Raw genomic sequence first — 23,656 nt, forward strand, 5'->3', positions numbered from 1 at the left:
GTGTGTGTGTGTGTGTGTCAAAGCAGAAGATTAATGCATGGAGACAACATGAATCAAAGTATGTGTCATCTAAAATTACAAAACACAGAATGTCATCTGAATAGATTCAATAGGGCTGTTTCCCTGCTCCCTTCTTTTTAAATTAGTTTTGAAGTCTTGGCTAAATGGAGCCAGTCTGGCCAATGGTCTGTGCCAAACATCTTTGAATGTGTCTGAGTGCAAGATTGGTTTTCTCAACACTAACTCACCCTCCGTCACATTCAGGTCAGCTAAGCCAGACAGACAGTGTCTTGTGCTGGGCAGCCACCATTGCCAAAAAGCTGTCCCTTGTTTTTTTCCGATATACTCCCTCCATAGAGTTGTTGTGTTCTGATGAGACTTGAAGATATTTGCAGAAAATGGTAGAAATCGGGGCACTATATCTCAGAACCAGGCAAGAGTGATTTTAACAAGTTATTACATCTGAAATGGCTTTGTTGACAATGACCTGAGCAATAACTACAACAGTTGTAAACCAAGTCCTTTTGTTAAGGCTGAGCTGGCTTTACCAGAGGCATGTGGGTGGGGCACTTCTCACCTCTTCTCTTCCGTCTACCCTCCTGACCACCAGGTGGTGATGTTGACCAAGTATGCGGTCTTCCGGGACTCCATCTGCTACACCTTCTCAGTAATTGCGCTCATTGTGGTTAGTCCCCCTTGCCTCTCCTTTAACACTCATTCTTCAGGAAGAAATACTTTACACCTTTATCTTAACATCTTTTTTTCCATCTTTCTTGCTTTCCCTCCCTTTAGTTCATCTATGATGAAAAGATTGTGTGGTGAGTATATGCACCGATGTTGGAAATTCAATGCAATATTTTATGATTTTTAAACCATAATTGTTCCACTAAGGGGGCTTGAAGGGGGGGGTTGTTGTATGTAGAATTTTACCCATGCCGAAATATACTTCTCATTATGGCTTTCTTCACTCTAGTACTCTAAACACCCTGACATCCAGGGTGACGTAATAGTATGATATGCATAGAAACTTCAACAGTAGACAGTACGTTAAATAACAACATAAGCTGGTAATGGAATCGTGTGGTTTGGTTCATGAGTCACATGATTAAACTTAGTTTTTTTTTCCCGCAGGTGGGAGGCCCTGATCCTGGTTCTCATGTACCTCATATACATTCTCATAATGAAGTGAGTATTCATCACCCTCTTTCTCTTACCTTAAACTGAAAATGTTTTTGATTTTTTTTCGCCATGTAAGGTTTCTGTCTGGGATCGTTCCCCTCTGCATAGCGTGCTAAGAGAGGGAGAGCTGTGCTTTTAAGCTGATTTGGCACCACTACTTTTTGTGGTGGAATTTGGCCCTGCACATGTGCACACACACACACACACACACACACACACGTAGAACTCTTCACACATTCAATATCCATGCATAGGGCTGTTGCAAAGAATAGGCGTTTGATGAACCCTTCTGCTCCGCTACCTCCTCCACCTTTTTACTTTTGGTCCAGCAATCAAATTTTGCAAAAATTAAAAAATAAAACATTCCAGGTCAACAGTTCAATGTAACCAGCAAAATGATTGTGGAGGGGTGTTGCTTGCTATGTGGCGTTGCTTTCCTTCTCTTTCCTTTTTTTTTCTTTTTCTTTTTTTGTCAGTTATTTTTTTGATGATGAAATAAAATAAGCTTCAAGTAGCCTGCCCCTTCACTTTGTGCATGCATTAGTAGCTTTGAGTCATTTTTCAGTCATTTTTATTTTGTACCTCTGCGCCTGAATGCTTCGATGAGCAGACACAATGTCCATTTCAATACATTTAATTTAATAACAATTCTTTTGCTCCTAGTTTAAAAACATTGCTAGGGAGAAATGGTAATTGGAGTCAATTAGTTTCGTTATAAATGAAGTTCTCAAGGCCTCCTCGTGATCAATTAAGAACACTACACTCACTCTCGATACAATGAAATGGCTTTCAGATATAGCACCTATGCTATGCTTTCTCTGATATGAGAATTATCATGATATAAGTTTGCTCTTCAGGCCCTGTAGTGAAGGGATTCTCCAACCGGCCCCCCTGCCCTGCACCCTATCTATCCCTGCTGCTGATTAAAGTGTTGTGTAATGTGCTCTTGATTTTGGCTTAATGTGGTGTGTGCAGGCGAGTTCAGTCGGGAATGCAGAGCAGGGATAGTTGGGAAAATATGGAAAGTTGGGAGGGAGCGGGTAGTAAAGTGATAAATAATAAACCAAAAAATGACCTCGGAGTCTCTTGATGGCTCCAATGATTCTACAAATGGGAAAACGTACATGTTCAATATTATGTGTTGTGGTATAAAGAAATGATGGATTTTTGTTTTGTACAATCTGGTCTTCGCTCGTGTCCATGATGATTTAAAATTAGAGAGGGTAGTCTTAAGGATATGTTGACTAATAAAAGCGTAGGCTACACTACATACTCACCCATTTTAACTTGGGAGAGGGTTATGTATAATGTTTTCCTTGGTCTTGTGCTCTTGGCTTCAGCACCACGTTTTTATGATCTCAAACGAATCAGCATAACAGTTAGATAGCCTAAGCCAACTGATACACAGTATAGTAGTAGTAGTAGTAGGTCTGCAGTCAGTGCAAACTTCACTGTGTTGTACGTAGGCTGATGTGGACTTGAAATGCAGCACTGATATTACGGCTTATCGAATGGCTATTCAAATGGTTTGTTGATTTGCACTATTAGTGCCACAGTTCAGGCTGCCCCATGTTGATATTGTCTAACCTCATATAACTCCAAAAGTGCTTTTGTGCTCTGGTGTGATACTGACAAAGTCCTTCATCAGGGCATGCATGTTTTACGTTTTGCAAAAATGTCACAGTGCACATGCATCACTGCTAGATGGGTCCGTCTTTTTCTGAGTCATTGTTCTGCAAGTCCATGTCTTCAGGCACCAATGAGTGGAGAAACATCTCTCTGATGATACCACTGATATGGGAAGACAGCGGCACAGCTTTCTGAGGTTAAACACTTCTCCGAACAAAACTCTGTTTTGTGGGTGTAGTGTGGTGAGACGTGAGGCCACTTCTGGGACTGTGCGTTAGGGAGAATGTCTCCCCAGATTCCTGAGTTGGAGCTGCAGGAGGCCTGTGTTTGAATGCATAGGTTCCGTTTCTGTTCCAAAACGCTGGAATGTTGGAATGGAAACTTTTTAAATCCTTTAAATGGAAAAAGCAATCTAATTCCGCTAGGCTGGCTTTGGTTGTAGTAGATGTGGTTTCAGTGGCTGCTGCTTCTGTGCTGCTTCCCGCGACAAATTCCTTTTCCGCTGATGCCGCTCCTGCAGCTGATGTGCTGACATTAGCTGCTGCTTGGTTGTCCTCGTCTGGTGCAGACAACTGTGTCGAGGCCTCTGTCGACAGAGTGGTAGTTTAGGACATTTAGTTGCTAAATGAACTGGCCAGTTATTTAAAATTAGTATTTTTGGACAAATGGATTTTAGGAAGAAACGGTTACTCGTTAGCTCAAATTGAGGATGTATAATTATTACCTAGCTGTTATTATTGATGTGACAGAACCTCACTAACTGTATGGAGTTCACATTAATGCAAGTTGTCCAGCAGAGTTCGACGTCACGGTGCATGCGTTTAAAAACATGCTGGCATGGATTAAAGGAACTGATTACCTTGGAGGCATAAGATTCCGATTGATGGGACAATTTTGGAACCGGTTCTCAACTGGAACCAGTTCTGGATTCCCATCACGATGCACCTCCCTATCTGTTTCATTTTTTCTGTTACAGGAGTAAGTAAGCAAGACTTTATTTATATAGCACATTTCGTACAAGAGTTGCAATTCAAAGTGCTTTACATAAAATCAATAAAAGCAAGCAGCAGGAGCAATAAAATAATGGTCAACATCGTATCAATACCTGATGTTCCGATAGGCTTCTTGAAATATTACCCATCTGCCTGCTATTTAGCTCAGTTGTAGTGCTGCTTCATAGATGCCGCCCTACCCTGTTAAATATTTTCCCTAGCTAGGTTTCCCCGCCCAGAGGCCACCTTTCCTTCTATACCCTTCCTTCAGAGGCCTCCTCGGAGTGCATACAAACTATGTAAAGCCCTTCCAAGGGCTTTAGATTACACCTGTTCTTTTGTTTTGTTATCATTAGCTGCTAAACGCTCCTGTTTCTGTCATCTAATCCACTGCTCCCTGCTGAGCAGACATCGGTCGTGTCCTGAATCATATGTACGTGCAGATCATCCTCAGAATGCGACCCAACGCTGAACCAGAAACTCCCTGACATGGAAGAGCAGTAGTCAACCCAAAAGCAACCTGACGCTTGAGTTAGTGCATGATTAGTCGTGATCTCCGTGGATTGGTTTCGTTCAGAAATACCTCAGGTCATGGGAAAGAAAAAAAAAAAAAAAAGGTTAAGAAGTATGAGCAATTCACACTGACGTCAACAGCAGGAGGGAATTGAAGTAATAGAATTTGTGTGTGTTTGTAGGTTCAATACAGAGACAAAAAATTCATTCTCAGACTCATTTGTATTCTGCTTTTCATGTTTATCCAAGAACGCTCTCCTGACCCATAAGTAATGCATTATAAATTAAGTCGTGTAGCTCCAGCTCTGAGTTTTACTGCAGGCCTAATGCTGAATGTTTTAGGCACACGTACACCTGAGAGACTTGAGTTTGGTGCTTTTAAAATGCTGCAGTGCCAAGACCTAATTTTCATAGGAAAAGAAGTTTGTGCTTTCTAAGCCTCATGCATTTACTCAGTTGGGGTTTGTGTGCTTTCTGTTGCCAAACTTTAGATGGTAAAAATGTCAGTGCCTTGTCACTGTTCTCATTTAAACTGAGAGGAAGTTTAATTTGGCATATTATGCCTAATAAACAAAATGGATGGCAACTACAAAATATTTTTATATTTTTCAAAAGCAGAATTCTGAATATCTGTCAGTCAAATCCATTTGTCTCTTCTTCCCCTGGCAGATTTAACACCTCTATACAGAGGTTCTTCACAGGCAAGGGGAAGAAGAAGAAGAATGTTGCCAATGGAAACGCGGCCAGTGGCAGTGAGCTAGAGGATGGTAATGGTTGCTATGACAATGTTTGGGATGACCCCACCCTGCCATTGCTGGGCACAGGTAAGGCTGACCAGACAGGCTGTGACTTGGGGAACAAGGTCCCCCTTTGAGTGGGATGAGTTAAGGGAGAGACTGTAGATTTGGTGGCGTCCCAATGTCCTAAAAAAATACTACAAGTCCCATCTCTGTTTATGGTTGAAGAGGGAAAGGAGTTGGAAACCTTTGGGGACTTCTTGTAAATTCAGTTGAGGTTTAGAAACTGACAAGGCCTAAAATCATTTTTTTTACATGGGTGCTGAAAAATAAACAGGTTTTTATCAAATTACTCGAAGGCCTTTGCATTCTCAGTCTATAGATTCTACTGCAGGGTATGTCTTCGACATGAGGGACATGGGCTTTGTGTTCTCAGTCATCAGCTGAGATTGAACATGTCACCACAACCAAGCAAAGTTGCATGTAGCGTGAAACTATTACATTCCTTGAGAAAAGTTTTAGGGAGCAGAGTTGGATTTCTTGAGGATTGTGGGGACAAATGAATATTGCAACCTTCGCCCTGTCCTTCTTCTGCCCTCTGCTGGCTTGGAGGTAAAAAAAAAAACTTCTTTTGTGCTTTCTCTCATTCATTCAGTCTCTCTCTCTCTCTCTCGCTCTCTCATCTGTGCAAAATTACCAGTTAATCCCTTCGCAGATTATCTCTCACTTACTTTCTCAGCCAAATAGATGTATTGTGTACATCCTTTTCACTGTCTCATTGACGGCAGCTCACACAAACTATTGCTCACATATTAACATATTCAGCCTCTCCTCTCTCAATGTGCTGCTGACATAAGGATCTAATTTGGACTCTTTTCTGTGCAGAAGTTAATCTGACTGCCTCAGTTTTCCTCAGTCTCCCCTTCCAAGTGCTCTATGCTTGTCTGTTCAGCCTTACTAAAGCCAGCTCAGCCTTTTGCCTATTGCTGTGAGTGTGTGTGCTAAGCGTGTATGCTAAGTGTGCGTGCGAGATTCCGAGCTTGTGTAGTGCAACTTCTGTCCTCTTTCCAGCGCTTTCAGCAAATTATGCTTGTTCAAAACTGGGATGTAGTCCACTCATATTGTCTTCACAGTCCTATGAGCATGGAAAACCTTTGTAAAATCATCAGCTTATGTTTATACAAGAAGTTATTTCAGAGCAGTCAAATGTTTTGCCTTTACAAAAAAGCACTGAGGTTATTGCCAGTAGGTTGTGTGTGTTGATGCACTGTCAGGTGAAATTAGTTTGTGTTGGTGTTGGTTGGGGGATTTGGTTTTCATCCCTATTAAGCCTGTTTCTTGTCTGATTACCATGTGTCTGATTGAACATTTAAGTAGTGTTTTTGTGTGTGCGTGTGCGAATATACATTTTGACTGTTTTCCCACCTTCACACAGTGAAGCCTACTAAGGCCTACAGGCGTGGCTCCGTGGTAATGGTTGATGAGATCATCAATGCGAGCCCTCCAAAATACCGCTTCCCTGAGGCAGGCTTGCGTGTCATGGTCACCAGCCATTTTGGCCCCAAGACCCGTCTTCGCATGGCCAGTCGCCTCATTATCACTGAGGTATGAGGGAACTATAAAGCTAAAGGCATTTTGCTTTCATTTACCCAAAGTCATTTGAAGTGCAGTGGTGACGACCCAAATATGACAACAAATTGCCATTCCCTTTTGCCAGTGAGTATTTTCACAAGATGGACGGTAGCCTATAAATGTAATGGCATATTTTCTCTGTTTTATTTTTGCTATTTATCAGCAGGGAATTACAAGTTTTATTTGGGGTGTCCGTTTATAACTGGTTTTATCTCTCTCTCTCTCTCTCTCTCTCTCTCTCTCTCTCTCTCTCTCTCTCTCTCTCTCTCTCTCTCTCTCTCTCTCTCTCTCTTCCACCCTGTCTGTCTCTCTTTGTCTGGCAGCGTCAGAAGCTGGTGCAGGCAGCCAACGGAGTGGAAACGGTGGTGGTGGACGGCAAAACTGACATTGAGAACGGCAATGTGCCTGAAGACAAGCCCAGTGAAGAGGAGGAGAGTGAGCTGAACTCGCCGTTCACCGTACCACGTGAGTGGAGGGGAGGGGTAGGGAGGGAGAGATCAACAGTAGAAGAGGGGATATGGGAAAAGAGAAGGGAGTGTATGGTAGAGGGGGGGGCATGAGGGTGTCGGGAGAGGAGTGGAGGGGAGGAAAAGGTGGTGACGAACCACAACATGGAGGACAATGGGAAGAAGAGATGGGGGCGGAAGGGGGTGAAATAGGGACAGAAAAGGATTATTTGGAAGGAGGATAAAGAGATGGAGATTACCAGACAAACATGGGCAGGATGTGAGGTTGAAGAGTGACTACAGCTGTGGAAGAATTTCATAATTATAATTTTTAGCCTCACTGTGGCACCAAACATGAGTACCATTTCCTGTCTTGACAACCTTTTGCGCATCTGAACGCATCTGGCAATGACATCTGGCAATGACACTACCCTACACTGCACAACCCTGCACTACATATTTTGATGCAGATTGCAGACTTCCAAAGTATCGTATTCTATTGGAATAAGGAGGCTTCTCTCTTGTTTAGTTTTTTGTACACTTTTCTGCACACTACCGTATAGACATTTGTATTCTGATCAGTCTATGCTCTCCCTCCACGTCCTCCTCGTCCCTCTCCCTGCTCGTGTCTCTCTCATCCCCTCTCCTGTGCAGGTGGTGTGCTGAACAAGATCAAGTGGCTGGTCTCGTGGCCGCTGCTCCTGTTGCTCTTCTTCACCATCCCCAACTGTGCCAAACCGCGCTGGGAGAAGTACTTCATGCTCTCCTTCATCCTCTCCACCGTCTGGATCGCCGTCTTCTCCTACTTCATGGTGTGGATGGTGAGTGGCCACGGTCCTAATAGCCACTGAGAGGGCTCGGTTTATATCTCAAGTGCTGACTAAGTGTATACACGTGCGCAAAACCTGCCTGAATGAACACCAAGCTTGCGTTTTTAGCTAAGGGAATACATTTTTTATTTTAATTTTTTTAAATAAGTCAAAAAAACTTGATAGAGAAAAACATACACTGATATTAAATAGATAAATACCTATAATTTAGATAGCTATAATTTGGTGTCCATAAAGGTTCCATTCCTATTCCATTTGCCCCTATTTCAACTTTTTTATTTATATATTTATATTCACAAAGGCCATCAAAAATAATGTTGGCACTATCCTGACAACAGCATCAATAACTGTTGTTGATTTCACCGTCAACTATAAAACACAACAGCAGATCAATTAAGTTGAGCACATGGAGTGCCACACACAGTCAATGTTCTACCATAGTGGTCAAAATAAAGATTAATCTCATAAAATATACTAATCTGTCAATTTTGAACTCTGATTTTGCTGGTTGTTTTTAATGTTGCACAATCAAAAGCAACTGGGGAGAACTACAGAATGTTCTGTCACTGTGGTCTTGTCCACCAGGTCAGGGGTCGTAGTTCAGGTAACATCAGGTAACAGTGATTGATTGGACCACACATACGTTCCTGATTTAAATCACACAACACTGTTGCTCTCTTTGCCGTTGGCTCGGCGTTGGAAGTGTCTTCTCCAGCAAGCTTGAAATGACAACTAAAGTAATTTGCTATGGAGTAATACTGGGAGCATTGCTCTCTATCCATTAAATTGTGAATGTATTTCACGTATGTGTAGAACCTATTTAGAATGGCTGACCTTACATAAAACGGCAGTGAAAGAACCAAGAGACTGGAGGCAAACAGTACCTCTGCCTCAATGAGGGGGGCGTGTGAGAGCATATCAGCATGCTAACGTTATACTTATTAGCAGCGAGGCTAGCCAGCTACTATGTGTTTCAATGGATTTTTGGTCTAAGCGTTAGCAACAACCTAACAATAATGTTCAAGAGCTTTAGTTAAGACTCGACCTCTGCAACATTTTGAGAGTTATTGTGAATACGCTAAGGTTTGATTTAGCGGTATCAGACAGTTTTTATTTTTTTTATTTTATTATTTATTTTTTTTTTTTACGTGTTACAACTTTACAAGGTTGGGAGTTATTGTGAATACGCTCATTAAAGTTTGAACAATGTTTAGAGTTATTGTGAACACGTTTGATAAAGTTTGACTGACTGACTGACTGTTTGGTTTAGCTTAATGCGCCTTATATAGTCCGGTGCGCTAAAATTCATTGACAGTGCGCCCTATAATCCAGTGCGCCCTATAGTGCGGAAAATACGATACTATGTTTCGGGAAGGCAACCTGCTTGAGATTGCAGGTCGACATGGCCATTCTTTTATATACTGGTGCATACTTAAACATGTTCAATGACGTATGACAAGTGCTTATCTTGTTAAAGCCCATTTCATTCCCACGTGGTGGGCAGCTACCTGACACCATTGAAACATGGATTCCACCTTGTGTAATCAGTTGTAGGCAGATGTCTGTTATGGTGTAGTAGTCCACATAACTGGACACTGAATATGAGGACACTGCGTTACATCCATGCAATCATGCCTTTGAATGTGCCTTCATGTGATTCTCTTCAGCCTATCAGATGTCTCTTACAATGTCAGCCAATGTCCTTTTGAAAAACATGCATTTGTCAGGAAGGTTTTAAAATTAAATGCAGGGATGTTCACAAATGGGTAGCGGTTTGCAAATACAGTACATGCTCATTATTCTGTAAATAAATGTAACAGCGTTCACATATGTTCACATAATATAGCATAAAATTGATTTGTGAATCACAAAATACATTTGAAATTTTGAATTGAAATTAATTTGAAAACAAGTGAATTTTGAAACTATTCTAACTCCATAGGGGGCTTCTGTGTTCAAGGTTAGAGGTGCAGGAAGAATACTATTAACAATGACCTATTTATGTTTGGTCAGGAACGTATGATAATAACTAGAGGGTGGAAATTCAGCTAACCCAGTGTCCCAACTAATAGCTGTGGCTGTACAGTATTAAATTAAAAGTACAATCTACAAATAATAAAAAATGTTCACAAGAAGCGGACTCGGAAGTGCTTAGATATCAAATGTACCATAGGTGTGACCACATTGTCTGTTCCTCTAATACAGTTGTAGGCTAACTGAAAAGGATCTTGTGAATACAAAAAATATAAATACATAAATAGGTGCAGTCTCACTTCTTTGGCTTCTTCCTGTTTGTGTCAACACACAGAATTTTAACACACAGAATAATCTCAATTTCTCAGGTTCTAAGTGTCAAAGCAGAAGCTGTGAAACGTACTTTTCCCCTACATGATGCAACAGAGCCCAATCCTGCTGTGTGCGTGTGCGTGGGTGTGTGTGTGTGCATGTAAAGGAATTTCACAGGAATTGCTGGAAGTGAAAGCCCCTCAGAACTTTATATCTTTGGATAGATATAAAAGGTTCCAGACAGATTTAAAAGGTTCCAGCTAAGTCTTAAAGTAGGGGTCTGTGATGGATTATACACCTCTTCTTTTGATGTGGTTCTATATCTGGCTGAGACGTGGTTCATTTTCTACAAAGGGTGTAGGCTTAGTGTGCTCAATGTAATCTTCAGAGGGCTCTGAGTGGCGTTAGGATTTTCTCTTGTGAGGGCAAAAAGACATCTGATGTTACTGTAAAGAGCTTGAAGCAGCAAGTGCCATTTTTAGTAAATGACTTCAAGTGTCTCCTTATTCAGAGATTGGAATCCCTCAGTGTGCTCTCTAACCCTTAGCTGCTAAATAGTTTAAATTGGCTACCAACGACATCATGTAGTCTTACTGTATCGACGGCATGAGCTGATGATTTTTTTTTTCAACAGAGTTTCTTGGTCAGACTGAAAAGCAAACTATTGAGGGGGGAGATGTGTGGTGGTGGTTCTATTGATGCCATTTTAAGTGTTTCATGTCTTTCACTTACCAACAGTCTTACTACTTGTGCACTTTTGGTTTGTACAAAGTAATGACCAATCACACATTGAATGAAAAAAAAGAATGAAATCTCATGTGGGATCTTTGATATGTCCTTTTACACTGACTATGGTCTGACTGACCAGTTATACAAAGTAGTTATAGCTGTATTGTATAACTTCTTGCTACCGAATGTCCCAAAAAACTAAGCAAAAATATCTATTTGTCGTGGCCTTGTTGGCAATTGAAATAGAATTATGTTAACTGCTGTTCTTCTATGTATTTTCATAAAGCATTTTTCTGATTGCAGGTAACGATAATTGGATACACACTTGGCATTCCCGATGTCATTATGGGCATCACTTTCCTTGCCGCTGGCACCAGTGTGCCAGATTGCATTGCCAGCCTTATTGTCGCACGGCAAGGTACGCCTCAATCAATCAATCATCAATCTGCACCTGGTACAATCAAACACGACAAAACATGACGAGGTGGAAAAACAACACTGACAAATCAAAGAAGATCAAATAAGTGAATATGTTGGTAATAGATATTTCTTTAAACCTAAAAGACAAGATCAGAGATGCATTGCAGAGTGTTTGATCCCATTTCAATTTGAGAGATTTTGACATGGCTGGTGTGGTGCTCACGTCTTTTTTTTCCTCTGGTTGTCAGTATGATTTGGCTTGATACAAAAGCTTCATCTCGTCTAGACAGTTACACAGGATTTGGTTTCAGTCTGCTGCTTTGAGTCAACCACCTTTAGAAGAGAGAGGGATGCGTTTCGGTTAAATGTAAATGCAGGAAAGAGGCCACCTCAGCCAAAATGCTCTTTAAGAAGTAAACCTTTTAAATGAATTGCAGGGGACTTTCCTGAGTATCTTTTTATTTGGGTGAAGGGAGGGAATGCTATTGCAATGCTAACATGCATCTGATGCTTTGACAAAGTTCACTACTGTATCTATAGTAACCATATTAATTCCCTGACTATATACATTTTAAAATGATAAATTAAAGTACCTCATGACTTGGCTTCTGCTGTCTTAATTTTTGCACAACTTCTGTATTATTTGCCATGTTAAGTCTGAACAAACACTGGATGTTTTGTGGGAAACTGATTATGTTTTTTTTTTTTTTTCAGGTCTTGGGGACATGGCAGTCTCCAACACCATTGGCAGCAACGTGTTTGACATCTTGGTAGGCCTCGGTGTCCCATGGGCTATTCAGACCATGGCAGTGGACGTCGGCTCAGAGGTAAGGACAAACTGTTTCATCAGCTGACAACCTGGTTTGGGGGAAGCCACAAGGCAAAGATGTTGGAACAAACGAACAAAACAAAAACCGTAAACCTGTTAAGCATTTAACCAAACAATAGGATGGTTTATCATGTAAAAGTAGCCTGACACCAAACTGGTCCATAGCATTGGTGGCCTAGATAGTTATAGGATGATGGAGATTCTGCGACACAGAACTTTTGTCACCTGTAATTGTCAGGCTTTTAAGTCTGATGGAGAGAAACTGCCTAATGCATTTGAGTCTCACCTTGCTGCACGAGTTTGAGCTGCACTGTGGCTTCTCCACATGGTTGCAGTAGATGAGTAGATCAATAAAATAGATAGTGAGTATTGATCTAACGAAAATCATTACTTTTTCTCATATTAAACTTAATGAATTATGATGGGCGTTTTGCACCGTGGACCTACCTCAGACAGGCAAAACTCTTCTGTCTGGTTACGGTTACTGTACACACATATAAGTTGCAGACCTGCAGTACACCACACCTCCAAAGGTGGCTCCAAAACACCAACATTATTTATTGAGTAGATCAATGAAAGTGATTGGAGGCCTCAGGGCTGATGAATCACACTTTGCACATTTGTTTTAAGTCATGGCTATGTGCTATACTGTAAGTTATTTGTGTGTTTGTGTACGTGTGTGTGTGTCCCATAGGTCCAGATTAACAGTCGAGGGCTTGTGTACTCAGTGGTGCTGCTACTGGGCTCCGTGGCACTAACAGTAAGTGTACTTACAAAATATATCATCATCAATGCAACAATGTATTCACTTTTTTTTTAAGGAACATGTTAACTTACCATTAACTAACCTGTGTCTGTATTGGTGTCCAATATGGTTATGTGCTCATGGCTATGTGTGTTAATGCAAAACATTTGTTCCCTCAACTAATGTGTTACCAAAGCTTTCGAAGTACAGTATCAGAAGCCAGTGCAGAAGGGGTCCTTTTCTGACACTGCACCAAGAGACTGCATGAACAAATGGAAAAGGGAAACACCTTGAAATATCTGGATTAATTCTAATTGTGCCCAAGACTGCCAGGGAGTAGTGCAACCTGATTTGATAATTTATTATGTATATATAATTTTATTTAAAATGTTTTCCCTCATGGTTTGTAACACATGTTGTGATAAAACTTAGTAATTAAATTAAACCCTATGCATTACATTAAGATTATTATAACAGATGATGATGTTCTGAAGCCTGGATGAGATTTACTGATGGAAACAAATGGTACACAAATCACAATAGTTTGTAGGTTTTAGGGTTTGAAGAACACCACTTCATCGATTTTGGCCACCGTTGTCCTTGTACAGCAGAACATTCGGAACTATTATGATTGACAGCAAATGTAGCTCTTCTTCAAAGACAACGTTCCAATGAATAGGCTCTAAATAAATTAGACACCCCCATTTACCCCTCTATTACATATCTAATTTTAGGGCCGAATCAAGTCCTCACTTAAAATGGAAATGAGGGTTAATATGCTAGGCAAGCCTCTCGGTCACACATTCATTCATAAAACTTTGATGAAAGGCTGAGGCGCAGACCTCCTCCACTCCACTGCACTGGAGTTAATTAAGGTGTGACGAAAAGAAAGGGCCTTGGATCCCTCACTCTCTGCTTTTCCTTTATGGCCATAAGAAAGGAGAGAGTTCACTGTGGTAACAGTGACCACAGACACAATGTAGGAGAATATTGGAAGGACCACAAAGATACGTTGGGACTGTCAAAAACCAAATAGATTTTTGTTAACTTGCAACAGTTCTGCAGTGTGATAGAAAAGGGTGTCAGGTGTTTTCCGATATTTCTGTGCACTCTATACCTCACCTTGCGCAGTGTCCGGTATTGTACAGCATATGTTTACATTTTCAGGCCCAGAGAATCGTAACACTCATGAAGCCCCCACCAAATAATCAATTTGTCTACTGTATGTCCTGAAGTTCTTAATGGTTTAATGAATTGATGACCACATACGACTACATTTACCTTTTTAAGCAGGGAATTGCTATATTAAGTTAATATAATGATGTTGGAGGTGGGACAGTGTTACTGCAGTCCTGGAAGACCTCCCTTTAGTCTGCAAACATGTGAATGTACTATGAAAAAGGAAAATCGGCTATGCTCAGACAAGGACACTGCTTTGCAAGGTCTAGATGTAGAACAGCCTGCAGACTTCAACTGCCACAGTCCAGACATCTAAAATACTTAAGATGGTTGCAAATGGAAAATAAATGCAAAATGTCCACTGAAGTAGCCATGTAAAAATTAGAACTATTCTGAATACTCCTCCTCAACATCAATAATTTCTAATGCAGAAGGCATAATGCATTGCTTAAGCATTTACGGAAAGTCTGGACTGGAATATTTAGTGCAGTCAGCTCTTAAACTTTCCTCTGTTAGATCCGCATGTAACAAATTAATCACTAAAGTCATTCTGGGTGCAGCTGAATGTGTGTGATGAACACTGCGGCTGTGTTGTGTAACAAACCCCAAGACTAAGCGACAGATGTACGTGGGTAAGAGCATCACAGATGCAATGGAATGCAATCATCGTGGAGTAACGATTTAGCCATATGCGGTCTGTTTGTACATACCATGCCGTGTTTTTAAGTGCACTTTGCAACTAAATTAAACCTGAAACATATCGGCCCCCAGGTATTTAGTTTTTTTTCCACAAAGCACACATTTTTTTGTACTTTTAATTTTGTAATCTACCTTAAAAATGTACAGGTTTGTGGGGAGTGTTTGTGAGTTCTGTATGAATCTTAAAAAGTTTGAGGTTCTGGTTCTGAGTGACTCGTTTTTTCACGTAGGTTCTGGCGATCCATGTTAACGGCTGGAAGCTGGACCTGAAGCTGGGCATCTACGTGCTGCTGCTCTACGCCGTGTTCCTCTGCTTCTCCGTCATGATCGAGTACAACGTCTTCACTTTCGTCAACCTGCCCATGTGTCAGGAGGACTTCTAGACATCCGGGCCTCGTCACCGTCTTGTCAGCCACGTCCCAACCCCACCCCAGATGTTCTCAGAAACCCTACCATCGCACACACTCGCACCCAGCCAACCACCTGAGCACTGCAGGCTTCAAGCGTCTTGGAGTCCCCGCACTCTCATTCGGTCTGAGACTCCCATGAGACCTGTGTTTACCTTTACTGTTCTCTCACACACACACTCTCTAACTGTCAATTTATTTTTCTACCTTTTTTTTTGCTATCCTTCATCCTTAATTTCTTAATTTTTCATCAGTTGGTCTTGTTCCATGTACAGACAGTGAGATGAGGATCTTTCTGTGAACTGGTCTGGTTTTCATGGTCTTGGTCTTTTTTTTTTCTTCTTCTCCTTTTTGTGTCTTCATCTTTGTGATGGAGAGTTTTGGAGTTATCAGTGCCACATCACTTTTCTTTCCCCGCCTGCTCTTATGCGTGTTTTCCCCTACCTTCTCCTCCCCTGAAGACCTGGTTCTATCCCCATAGGAGGAGGAACTTCTCCTCGGCAGCTCTCCTCCCCCCCCCTGTCTGTCCTCATGACCTTAGCTCGACCGCAAGTGGAAAATGTCTCCTGCCAAAACAAACAAAACAAGATTACTCGGCATGCTTCATCCTTTTCACCCCCAGCCCTAGTCACCATGCCACCTTCTTCTTAGTGTTTTAGTGATATTTTTTTTCATCTTGTTTACATTATTTATTTATTTATTTATTTTTCACCTTCCTAACAACCTCTATTTTTTTAACGACCATTTTTCTTGTCCGGAAGCTTGGTTTCAAACGTGGTATGTGCTGCATGCTTCGTTCGGAGTGTGGGGCCTTGAGCCATCGCATATGTATATGCAGCACTGCACAATTTGAAAATGTAAACATCGTAAATATCATCTAAATATCGTTCATTTGATGTATTGTAACTTATTTCTCTCCCCAAACAAAGAAAGAAGTGGTACCCAAATGGACCATAGAGGAGGGGGCAGGGGAAAAACAATCCGTGCAGATACTTTGAATTGCCCATGGATGTTTTTAAGTGGGGTGTTGGGACAATGAGACTGAAAAGAGATCTCTTGCCAGTCAGTTGAAAAGGGGGTGTGACCTCCACTGGCAGTGATTCCATTGGATGGTCTTTTGCCAGTTTTCCCAGGAATAGACGAGTCCATCATTTGCCAGCTGCACAACTACACTCATCTGCATGCCGGGACAGAGATGGAATACCCTAGTGGCCATTTGGGGTTTATTTTCTGAGGGGAGGAGAGCGGCAGCTCAGATTTATACCGTCCTTGGAATGACTTGTTCAGACTGACGGTCGCCAAAGGGAGAAGTGCAGTATTTTCTATTTGTCGTTCTTTTTTATTGTTTCGTGGTAGTGGTTGAAATCGAGCCAGTGCTCTCGTCCTGCAGCGAGCTGCTTGACCTCCTGGCTACTTTAGGGGCAAAAGGAGAGCCTCTGCTCTTTTTTTCTTCTTTCTTTCTTTTCCTTTTGAGAGTTGTAAGCCTGTTTTTTGGAAATCAGGGAATTCTATGAGCTTCATACATCCCGCCCCCCCTCAGTAAAAAAAAGGGGGGGGGGGGGGGCAGTCTGGTGATGTTCTCTTGTTGTGGAATTTAAATGTAGATATTTGCACTTTAAAAACAAAGCAAAGCGGTCCTCTCATCCAATCAGTGCTTCCTCCGATGTGTGCGCAAGTGGTTGTATTGTCCGAGTATGCGTGTGCGATTTTTTTGAGGGACCTCAATCTGTCTCTTTCCTGGTCTCCGCCCCATCCCCACCATGAGCACAGCCACAAAGAGCACATCTGTGTCTGCAATGCATGATGGGAACTCTGTTGAGGTGGGCTGGGAGGGGGAAGGGGTTGCACAGTGGCAACTGTAGTAAACCCTAACCCTGCCCCTCACTAGCTCTCCTCCCTGAAGCGCCCCCCGGTCCTCTTTTACAAAGCGGCAGCTACAAGCAGCATGGCAATCCAGACGTCTCACCTCATGATGCAAAAACAACCTGTCAAAGGGGTCTGGGCTGTGTTGGGGTTGGGGGTTGGGGGGGGGGGATGGGTGTGGAGGCGCAAAGGCCTGACCCTGACTTGCCCATTCACCTTCCTCCACCACCATGTGACCAATGGGCCGGTAAAGGCCGGTGCTAGTCTGGTTTATGCAATCACATCTTGGACAGAACCGAGGGGGAGGGGGTCTCAAAAGTAAACCCCACTCTACTGTATTGAACTGTACTGTACGGGGGGGTTCTGTGCCATGAAAGGTGGTATCATTTCGGGAGCCAAGACGGCAAGGAGATCAGGGGTGGGGGACTTGGCCCCTCACAAAGGCCAAGAGGAGGGCAGAACATTCCGGAAATTTTCTCTATGCAGGTGGAGTTAACCAGCTCCTCGTCAGGCGACCTTGGACGACCTCTGCTCCTCCTTTGTCTGCTTCTGCTGTCTGCCCATTGAATGGATGCATGCACTCCGGGGAGGAACCACCTCTTGTTTGTGTGTGATGGACTTGACTGTGTTGATTTGTGATGAAATTCAATTGTGTGTGTAAATAAATATGCATATCGGTATAGATTATTATTTTTTATTTTTTTTGGTGTGGGGGATATGTGTCTCAGCTGCTATTGATTTTTAAGAGGAAGTGACCACACAGGAAGGGAGGTAACAGGTGTCAGTTGAGTCCCAGTGCTCATTTGTACTGCCCAGGCTAAACCTGCATACCTTTTGGGTCACTCTAATGTATGTCATTATAGTGCAGAGAGTGAAAGTTAATTTGTTCTCCTTCTGTTCAAGCAGGACTGATCTTGTGCCATTCTAGTTCTACAATCTGTATAGTGAGTGGTGGTCATTTCTTGAAGTGTTTCCCAGGACATGTAAATATTGAAAATGTTAGTGTGTGTTTTTTTTTTTTTTTTTTTTTTTTTTTTAAAAGGTTCCTTGATATTGGTACAGAATATAAATCGTTTATTGTAGGTTGACCATTTTTGCTTTTTATTTTCTTGATGCAACCGGACCCTGTACCCTACAGTTTGTGTGGTCACCTCCTCTGTAAATGACCTCCCACCATTTTGTGTGTGAGCGTGTGTTATTTCACGTCATCTATTCAGACACACACAAACACACACACAAACACTGTAATATTTCACTGGATATTTTGCAGCGTATGTTGATCATCACTCACTTTTTAAAGAAGAGTTAAAAAAAAATATCAAGTAGAATTCAGATGCCATAACTATTGTAGCTCTGTGTATTCAGATTGTATGAAACTAAATAAAACTTGTCAAGAAAGTCCTCTGAACAGACGAACACAGACACACACTAAACTATGAAGTACAGAGGGATACACTGAGGGGAAAGGGGTGAGATTCTACAGAATGAATGCGACCCTATGCACTGTGAGCTCAATGTGGTGGAAGTCATGTCTGATAAATGATCTAATATATACATAAAAACTATGAATAATTTAAATTAATATATTTAATGTAAAGTTAGTTACAATAAAATATAACTGAAGACATCTGTATACCTTATATGAATGTATTGTCTTGCTATAATGGACATATCCAACCAATGCATTTTACTGTTAAGCAATAATGTGGAAAAAAATAATGATAATAAATCTAGCTAAAGAATTCCTGTACATTTGTCAAATAAATTCTTGGGAACATGGGATGTAATGACCAAAATGTCAGAATAAATCATGACATTTACAAGTTTCATTGTTTCTGTGGCTTGTGTGTGTGTGTTTTTGAAATTACTCATGCAATTTGTGTAAATGTTTACTAAATAATGTAAGATTTTGCTTCAGATCTTATTTGCTCAATTTGGTCATGAATTTACTTTCTCAGCATTGTTTGGTAAAAATGAACTGGAACTCTGCTTCATAAGACTGACATAACCATGTCATCAACATATAATAACAGATGTTGTGTCCTGTCAAGTCATAATGACAGTTGATTTTCAATGATTTGACACTGTCAAGTTACCAATATTAGTTATTATCTTGAAAGCCTTCAGAATTTTAAATGCCATAAGGGCTTATGTCACATGTTACTTAACTGTTGTAGCATTGAAATGTAGTGACAAGTACTGGTTATGGTGAAATGACACATCACTGGAAAATGACTGCCATGACATGAATATGACGTGATTAGTCTTATGACAAGTGCATAGGTAAAGTTTGCTCACTGCCTTAAAAATGATCTTGTTGGAAAGGGAGTGTTTAATTTCAACATTTTGAAATTATGAGAATGTACGCTAACTACATGGCAAGTCAAGCATCCAAGTTAAACACTGATCGCTTCCGATTATAATTAAAAAAAAATGTCAACTAAGTCTTCATTAGACTTGTGAAGACAGGATATGGGATTCAGGGTTGGTAATGCCTTGATTACATTTCAGGATGGAACAGGGAGTGGACTGCTTGCATGCCAATGAGCCCCCCCCCCCCCCCCCCCTTGAATCACATCTATTCCAATTTGTTGCATTAATTTGATGATTGCGCATATCATTGGCTTTCAGGGTAATGAGCCAAGAGCAGGCTGTTTGTCCATATTATATCTAAACCAGACAGTGTGAAGATTTAGCAGACCCTGTTCACCTCTTTTGAACACATCAAATTGACACCAAATGATGTACCCCTTTAGAACATACGACTTCATACATATGGATGCATACATATGTTTTGAGGAATGCCTGATTCTGAGGAGCTAATAGCCTATCGTCGACCATATTGCGTGATTGCTACAGTCTTCCCAGTCTGGGTTCATTTGAAAAAGGGGAACCTCGCCCATTAACTGTAAGAACACTGTGTGTATGCTAAACTACTTTACATAAAAAATGTAATGGAAACAAAATGCTTTCAATTTGTTTGAAACCATCTACTTTTGTCTTAGTGTTTTCATACTTCCATTGGCAAAAAAAACCTTGGTAACAAAGTGTTGGAGGAAGAAGCCTTTCTCCAAAAAAGCGGAACAGAGAAGCGCTGTTCCCTTGACAACCAGCAAGTGGCGCCTAAAGCTCAGTAAACATATTCAACCTCTTTAATCTTTCTTACAGAGGTATGTTAAGAGAGAGTTAGCAGCTTCTGTCGTATTCATTTGGCATAACGTCATTATAAATCTACAAAAATGTGTTGTATCAAGGTACCTTGCTATGTGGGAACAGGCTACTTGGTTCCTCTTTTGAAGACACCAAATATAGTCATATTACTGTAGTCTTTTTGACCAGGGAGTTAACAAGGTCAGTTCTCAACGCTCCTGCTGTTCCTTGTACACTCTACTGATCTTAGCTTCCCTGGTGAATTGGCAAGGGCTAGGCCCCCTGCCAGCTCCTATCATCAACAAGAAGGTCTGTTTCCACTCCATGCACCCGTTGACTTTCTTCTGCTTCTCTCCAACTCTGGCCTCATGTCCCATTAACGGAGCTGAACCTGGGGTGATGCATGTCCCAAGGCAGGCCGCTGCATAGTTTCATTTTGTAACATTTTGGTCACAGCTCCTCTGTTTCTCTAAATTGCTTTGCTGGATGATGGATGATATGCAAAGTCGCCATTATTACCTCCAGTTACAAATGCTTTTCTAGGAGCCTTGTGAAGCAAAGAGTGGGTTTATCACTAGAAAGATCTCGACTGTAAGTGACATTTGTCCCCGTTTTCAGATAGTAAACGGGTAGATTATTACATTTGCATGTATGTGATTTGTCTTGAGGAATGCTCGTTGTTGAATTTCTATTGAAACAACACTATTTCCCTTAACTAACACGTGGACCTTTAGTAAGACAAGCAGTTTAAAAGATTACTTGTTGCTAGCTAGGGCTGTCCATGCATATAGTTTTTCTGCTAGAGACAAGTGACAATATGGACATTCCATTAACAGCGTGTTAATGAAAATCATTGCTCCTCTTTTTATAGAAGCCTTCTTATGTAGCTAAATGGCTTTCATTTGTTCAAGATAACAAACAGCATCAATTGAAGCAATGCTATTTTAAGTCTGTGTAAACACGGCAATAAACCGTTTTCATTAATGGACCCTCATTTTGTCACAGAGACCAGATCCTTTTACTGAAATACCCAACCACAGCATTCACAGTAGGTCCTTTGGGGACTCGCCTTTTCTTTTCTGAAGACGTCCAGATACTTGCCTGCATTCCTGTGGGATGTAAAAAAAAAAAAGCTAAGTACATTGATAACATTGTTAGGAATCTGCCAAATCCAACACAACGAGCGCTCGACACCCTTAAGGAAAAGCCAATGTTTCTCTCATGAGTGTGAGGAGCAAATTGGCATTTTCTGTTCTCCAGGGAGGACTCTTCTGTCTGTGAACAAGGCACCCAATTTGCAACAAACATGATGGAGGACATTACTTGGAAGATGGAATGATTGGCCAATAGCAAACTTTCTCTGCCAGATAACCGTCACACTTCATGTCGTTCTGCAGGTGTTCTGAAGTGTATTGTAATTAATGCAATGCCCCAGAAGAAGGAGCACGTCCAATGATGGTGGTGTAAAGGCCGAAATATACTTCTATGTCTCCGTTAATCCGTGGTCACACAGTTGCCTCGACGGACTCGTTTTCAGTAATGGTACTCCGATGGTTGGGTGTATAAAAAAAAAGATGGCGGCAGACCTAACTCCGTACATGGTCGTATTTGTACATAAAAGTTGTTTGTTTGACTTTTTTTTGCTTAGATCTTTTTTAAGTTACAGAGAAATAGACACTGTGCAATGTAAAAACCCCATTATTGTAACTGAAAAAATACATCTGAGGGGATTTGCGAGGTGTCTGAGCCAGCTATCTTATGTTGGCATACTACTACCAACAAGGTAAACAGTGATAATTTGACGAATTCACAGAGTTGTATAGTAACAAAATTTGGGAGGTGCAGGTCAGGCCAAGAAGAGGTGCTCGGAGAGGGATGCAACGTCGGAGAGGGCTCTCCGTGTCTTAGTGTCTCGAAACCACGACCATAAATTGCGCTTAAGAGTGGAGGCAATTGTAGGATTTTGTTTTGTGGTATGTACTGAAACCTGACTGATCCCCACTTATCCACACTCCTCCCTGTGGCATCACTTATGTCTCTTTGGAAACATTTGTTCAAGAGTACTTACTTGTCTAGATTTAGCTACCACCTGTCATTAGTATCCTTGACTGGTCAGGCTCTAAAGGCCTGGATATACTAAAAAGGACACCAGAAGCAATTGGTGACAAACAGGGCATTCATGACCCACTCTGTTCTATGTTCGTTTAAGGTAAAAAAAAAAAAGCCTTATTAAGAATCATTTGAATATCAAGGTAATACAAATGTTGTAATGGAAAAATATAGGTTAAACTCCAAGTAGCAAAGAGATATGCACTCCAACAGTGACGCAAAGCTGAAAGTTGTGTGAATGTCCAGTGCATTTAAGCAAGCGTAAAACAATCCACATTGTTAGCTTTATGCTAAATCTGTGAATGCCGTCAACTGTAAATATGTTACCTTACCTGTAATTAGAAAAAATATAGATTTTATCAAATTTGGTTGACGTTTTCTGTACCAGCCTCAGTTAAGCTTTTCTTCATAGTACCACAGCATCTAAAATTATGTTGAATGTTACCTTGCCGAAGTGAGGAAGTAAACCAGGAAATTGGAGCCTGACAGGTAATGAGACCTATTCAAGATGGGATGCATTGCGTGGGTGTGCCTCGCTTGGTGTGGGCGTGTGCTTACATCGGTGCGATTTGTGTCAGCGAGGTTAAAACATTTAGGTGCATCACTCATCTGCTGAGTATACGCATTAGTGCTGGACTGATGCCAGTACAGACATTTGCAGGGCATCTGTAGATTTATATCTGTGTGTGTGTGCGTGTGTGTATGTATGTATGTGTGTGTATGTGTGTGTGTTTGTGTGTGTTTGTGTCTGTGTGTGTGTGTGTAGACAGCGCTGCATTTTCAAGTTGCATAAGGGGAGGAAGGGTGGAGGAAGAACCACCTCGGTGTCTCATTTTAATGAAGGCATTAAGGTTGATTGAGACGCTAAGGTAAGGCATTGTGATGTGTTCCAGATATCACTGTCAAAAGCAGATGTTCATGATCATGTCATCATTAGACTTCATCAGATGACAGCACTTTCCGGAAGGCTTGAGAAATAGTATGCTGTCTTCTTACCCTTGTGCATGAATAATTAGGGAAGGAACTCTGAGGACAGCTTGTTAGCCCCCTACACTATTCTAATGGGCTATGCATGTCCTTGAAGTCTCAATGTGGCAGTGGGATAAGCAAACTGTTTTCCAATAGCCTGGGGAAAGCTGATATAACTGCGTGCAAACTTTAAACGATCTCAAGAAGCCCTAGCTCGGCTCTTAACAAGCCATGTGGGACCCTTATTAACCAGCTAGTCTTCATTAGCAGCTTAACAAGCCACAGAAAATGGAACCATGGTCAATAAGTAGCT

General features: G+C 41.4%; 1 protein-coding gene across 1 annotated transcript in view; it reads left to right on the forward strand.

The window, feature by feature from the left end:
* Positions 1-15,228, forward strand: part of slc24a4b (solute carrier family 24 member 4b) — a gene marked incomplete at both ends in the record, with an annotated part of 41,047 nt that extends 25,819 nt beyond the window's left edge. Inside the window, 11 exons of the mRNA XM_080857788.1 lie at positions 611-685; positions 793-818; positions 1,132-1,185; positions 4,983-5,080; positions 6,486-6,655; positions 7,006-7,147; positions 7,783-7,949; positions 11,277-11,391; positions 12,108-12,220; positions 12,917-12,982; positions 15,076-15,228. Coding sequence (XP_080713914.1) covers positions 611-685; positions 793-818; positions 1,132-1,185; positions 4,983-5,080; positions 6,486-6,655; positions 7,006-7,147; positions 7,783-7,949; positions 11,277-11,391; positions 12,108-12,220; positions 12,917-12,982; positions 15,076-15,228 — 1,179 coding nt within the window. The remainder of the gene's footprint in view (positions 1-610; positions 686-792; positions 819-1,131; positions 1,186-4,982; positions 5,081-6,485; positions 6,656-7,005; positions 7,148-7,782; positions 7,950-11,276; positions 11,392-12,107; positions 12,221-12,916; positions 12,983-15,075) is intronic.
* Between the last annotated feature and the right edge of the window lie 8,428 nt (positions 15,229-23,656).

Source organism: Sprattus sprattus (genome assembly GCF_963457725.1).
Source record: "Sprattus sprattus genome assembly, chromosome: 2".
Taxonomy (NCBI): domain Eukaryota; kingdom Metazoa; phylum Chordata; class Actinopteri; order Clupeiformes; family Clupeidae; genus Sprattus; species Sprattus sprattus.